Here is a 5,172-nt window from a genome sequence, read left to right as displayed (position 1 = left end):
TATATATATTATATGTATACACAAAGGGAGATAAATTCATATGTATACACATATTATATAAAGGATATATAAATCGAGATAAACTGTCATCCATTATAGACGAATACTCAAATGCTCAAAAAAAATAAATAAAAGGCTATAACTTTCAATCCAATTCAGTCTCTTCAGTGTCAATGATAAAACTTCTGAATTGTTCCCCCCACCCAAAAAAGTTACTTATTGCTCTGTATCAGCTGACTAAATTTACAATGTATAAATGGAGCAGAGCTACACGCGAGAGGTGATGACGCTATTTCAAACAGCTCTAAAGGTAACTGTACATCTACCTGGCATCGCTGGAGCATCTTTGTAAGTACTTTTTCTCACCAAATGGAGAGTTTATGGGAAACAACAGTATCGTTCATAATTATGAATTGCTGTTGATAAAACTCAATTTTTCGTTAGTTTAATTTCGGAGTCATCATAGGAGTTCTTCCTTAGGCGGCTGATGCTCCCATCATCTAAGTCAATCAAACTAGGGACACCTCCTGGGTATTTGTTGATTTCACACTCATCTATGTCGTTGCTGTATTGCTTGTGACTCTCCACGTTCTCAGTTTGGTAGGGATCCTGTACCAATCCTGAGAAGGAAGTGCTTATATCGGATCTACACAAGTCTGATGAGGTTAACCTAAGTCTTTTTTTTTTTAAAGTTTAAAACTTTCGGGTTACTGAAATGGCGGTCAACAAACTGCTTAATGTACAAAGTTCATAGCTTGGACCATCAGTCTTCGATCCAGGATGGTTGGTTCGGAATGCTGTAACAGAGCTTTTGAACCATCAGGGGCGTAACGCGCGGCGCTCTCGTGCGGCGGTCCGCAGGGCCCCGACCCCTAGGGATCCGAAGGGGGTCCCTTCTCATAGGATTCTCGATCTAGCACCATACCCACAAGGGCTTTGTGATACATAACAGCATAATGTGTCTCTGATATCGACTACAAGACATATAATATATCATATGGTATAGACTCCACCTGTGAAGGTACCTCCTTTTGGGCCCCCTCTTTTTCAAATTCCTGGATCCCCCACTGTTATAATATCATTTATTTTGTCGTTAAAACATCTAGAACAAAATGAAAAACATGAATAAAAAACGAGCACATCTAAAATCCCACAATTGGCGACCGGGACCCTAAAGGGCTCCCAGTCTCAGAAAGCCCGTCCCGGGCTCCATCGTTACGCCACTGTTCATAGAGATATTGCGTATCAACAAATACAATACAAATAGAAATATTTATTATAAAAGGAACATAGATAAAGTCTAATATTAAATGCAAAAGCTTTTACGTAACGAAACACAGTGAATGGAACGAAACACAGCGAGACGGAATTCGGTCGCACTATTCTCTGAGTTTTTTTGTATTGTGCTTCGTCAATAGCAATAATTTATAATAACCTTTCCATTTCGTTTATTGCTGCAAGTGCAACCTTGGGCCAATATCCCAACAAAAAAAGAAGGGAAAAAAACACAATTAAACACAAAAAACAACAACAATATAATAGTAACTATGCACCATGGGGTAGAGACATTACTCCACTGAAATCGAATGGTAATAACTTGGTGTGATGTCAGATCATTGTGATGTATTAAAATACACCACCTTGTAATTTGTTGTTGACCTGAGTAGAAATGACACAGAAAGCATGGTTTATAGGACTACCGTGCATATACTATTGTTGAATATTATGTTCTTCCACGTCACACCCACACCTTCATCAATGATGGTGTAAACTAATTTATTTTAATTTCTAATTTTGAGGAATACAGTATACAGTTTCCTCCTTTTTTATTTATACTTTTCATTATATAGATATTTGTATCTGAAATAAAGAAATGAATGTATGAATAGTCCGTGCAGTACCGTTAGTATTTTAATGCACCAGTAAGCTACTCGAGGCATGATTCCCGACCGATGGTTTTAGGCCATTGTTCCAAATTCCGTCTCGCTGTTCCATTCACTGTGTTGTACCTCGTCGATTGCCTTTGTACTTACTTTTAAAACTTCATAGGCCTATTTATTTTAATAATAAATATTTGTATTTGTATTGTATTCGTTGATACACAATGTTTCTATAAAATCGAATATTAGGACTTCTAAAATTCTGTAAATGGCTCTGGTTACCTTTGCCGGGCCAGTGTTCCGGGGCCCCCGTTGTCATGAAGTCACAGGGCTTCCAGATCCGGCGTTACGCCACTGTATAGGACTAGATGATGATTACTATTATTATTATACAGATAAATATGTGTCTAATAATGGTATGATTCATGTTGAGTATATGCTGTTAGGAAATATCGTAACACTTAGTATTTGTATGCCATTTTGTATTTTCACTGTTAAGAAAACAGTGGCAAAACAGGGGGAAATTCCCCTCCCTAAATCCGCCCCAACATGTGAGGACTTAGGAACAAATGTTATGACTATGATGGCAATTAGATGGCCAGAAATGGAACTCAGTCTTAGGCCTAAATTTGAATATACTTTTCTTCTTTTATCTCCATTTTTAAATTTTAATATAGTTTGGGAAGGGGTCTGGGCCGAAATGGGGTGGTGGGGGCAAGGTTAAATGGCGATGCTCAATGACTAAGTTATGGAGATTCAGATGGAAAATATGGTGATATGTAGCGTATTTTGTGAATAATTGCGAGTAATTTTTTTGCTAAAGAATTTTCAGTGGGAGGTGTGTGGGGAGCAACGTATTTGGTAGGGGGGTTATTTCTTGTGCTCTTATTTTCTTCCCAATGCATCACTGATACCTTTTTATGATATCAGATAAAATAAAATGACTATTGTATGATATACAAATGAATAACGATGATCTATTTGCAATTTTTTAAAAACTATTTTTCGGCAGCGGCCATTTTAAAATTCGAAATGGAGACCCTAAAGATGACTAAAAAAAAAACAAAAACTGGCAACCATTTTTTTTCTTAATAAGTAAAATTTTTAGATGTTTTTATACATGTTTGGCAAGAATCTACAAAAAAAAATGACAAAGTTAAAAATATGACATAAGACAACAGACTAATAGTCTACCTGACATATAATGTTAGAATCATCATCATTATCAGTTACATATTTAATAGGTAGTTCTGAAAACCATTCCACTGAAGACAGGAGAATAATCTATGACGACATTTAACGTCGGGCTCAAGGTAGATTAGTATTTGTATCAACTAGGCGCAGAAATTGTATGAAATGGAAGACCTGCAACAATTTGATTAACAGTTTATATACAACCTGCTATTAATTGTTTTCTATGACAACTAATATGATAGCTGAATGTCGAGCAGTTGATGAGTAGCATACATTTCCTAAACACAATGTGTCACAATAGGTAAACGACACACGCCAGCTGACACTATTTGATGGATGTTTGTTTTCCTAGACTCCATTAATTATTTAAAGTGTAATGAATATTATAATTCTATAATTAGTTTATACCACATTTACAAGCTCATATCATTACTAACGATATCATAAATATAGTATCATAATCTTTATCATAAATACAAGTTGATGATAACAACGATAATAATGGCAATAATAATATAAATAAATGATAACAATACAGATGATATTAATAATACAGTAAATAATAATAAATAAATCATATAATTTGATGATAATAATGATAATTACAGTAATAATAATTATAATGGTGGTGATGTTGATGATAATAAACACCATAATCATTTGAAGAATAGTCATCTCACTCGTTATCGTCACCATTTTAATTCTTGTTCTACAGACATTATAATCATTATATTTGTCATCATCGTCTACGTTATCATTCATTGACGATCAGCATCATCATCATCATCCTAATTATCATCACCATCATCATTATCATCATCATAAACAACAACAGCATCATCACCACCACCATAATTATCAATATCATCATTATTGTCAACACAGTAGCAATAAATATTAGTAGTAGTAGCAGCAGCAGCAGCAGCAGCAGTAGTAGTATATTACCGTAGTAGCCTTAGTCACCGATGCCGTAATGCAGCGATTGACTTACATTCATTTTTATCTATATGTCAACATATGATTAAGATTGATATGCCAATTTCTATTGAAACTAAATTATTAAGCATTGAATTGACCATCGACCGCTAAAGAGACCGCTGTATCTAACCTGGATATGTTTTAAATGTGTATTTTTATTTTCTTTACAGGTTGGGTTGGTTCTATAGGATTTGGAATGGCTTACGTCGCCAACCCAATTTCAGCAAATTTATATCACAGATTCGGGTGCCGGAGAGTGTCACTATGTGGCGTCCTACTCGGAGCAATATCACTTTTCCTCTGCTCTTATGTTAAATCATTTGGACTGATGTTCCTTACGTATAGTTTGATGTTTGGATTTGCCACCAACTTAACATACAATCCACCTTTGATTTTAACAGGTGCGTGGTTTCAAACGCACCATCATGTACTTGCCACCTGCACTTTAGTGGCTGGAATTCCTTTTGGTAAGTTAACATGAAATAATTAATTTGTAATTACGATAATTGATAATTTCAATAATGTGTGAACAATTACCGGTACCTCATTCTGTGATTACGTCATATATGCGTATGTATCCGCCATTGTTATGGCATATGATCATTCGTAAAGCAATAAACGAATACATGTAAAATCTGCCATCAAGCATTCAAATAATTTGTTCTTCATTTCATCAGAATTTTCTAGTTTTAAGACGCTTTTTGATTGGATGAAAGTGTGTTTCCCTCTTTTAATGTAGATAACACACACTTAAAAAATATTTAAATTTAAATGATTTAAATCTTTAACTTTTCAATGTCGAATTGTTTTAAATGTCATCTTTCGCCTCTTCTCTTCTACATCGTTTATCATACAAAGAAAATTCAAACGAATTACGAAAGTGATGAATTCATTTCGCATTTTTCGTTCTATATATAGATTGATTTATCTTCAGCGTAATGGAACATCTATGTTTGACATAACTCATAAGTGTTGATGATATTGGTGCCATTGCTTGTATATCCAGAGCAGGCAGAATAGTTGACGCGCGCATAACGCGTCATGCACTCACTCAATGAGGAAACCAATATTACACTTTGTAACACCTCAAAATGCATGGATAATCTGAAATATATTATGT

General features: G+C 34.8%; 1 protein-coding gene across 1 annotated transcript in view; it reads left to right on the top strand.

The window, feature by feature from the left end:
• Nucleotides 1-5,172, top strand: part of LOC117122469 (monocarboxylate transporter 13-like) — a 51,183-nt gene that overhangs the window by 36,832 nt on the left and 9,179 nt on the right. The window contains exon 3 of the mRNA XM_033268053.1: nt 4,223-4,519. Coding sequence (XP_033123944.1) covers nt 4,223-4,519 — 297 coding nt within the window. The remainder of the gene's footprint in view (nt 1-4,222; nt 4,520-5,172) is intronic.

The sequence above is a fragment of the Anneissia japonica genome, unplaced genomic scaffold (assembly GCF_011630105.1).
Source record: "Anneissia japonica isolate Jap-2015-1 unplaced genomic scaffold, ASM1163010v1 scaffold275_len1219475_cov178, whole genome shotgun sequence".
Lineage (NCBI taxonomy): Eukaryota > Metazoa > Echinodermata > Crinoidea > Comatulida > Comatulidae > Anneissia > Anneissia japonica.
Note: the sequence above shows the minus strand (reverse complement) of the source record. Positions and strands in the feature narration are given on the sequence as shown.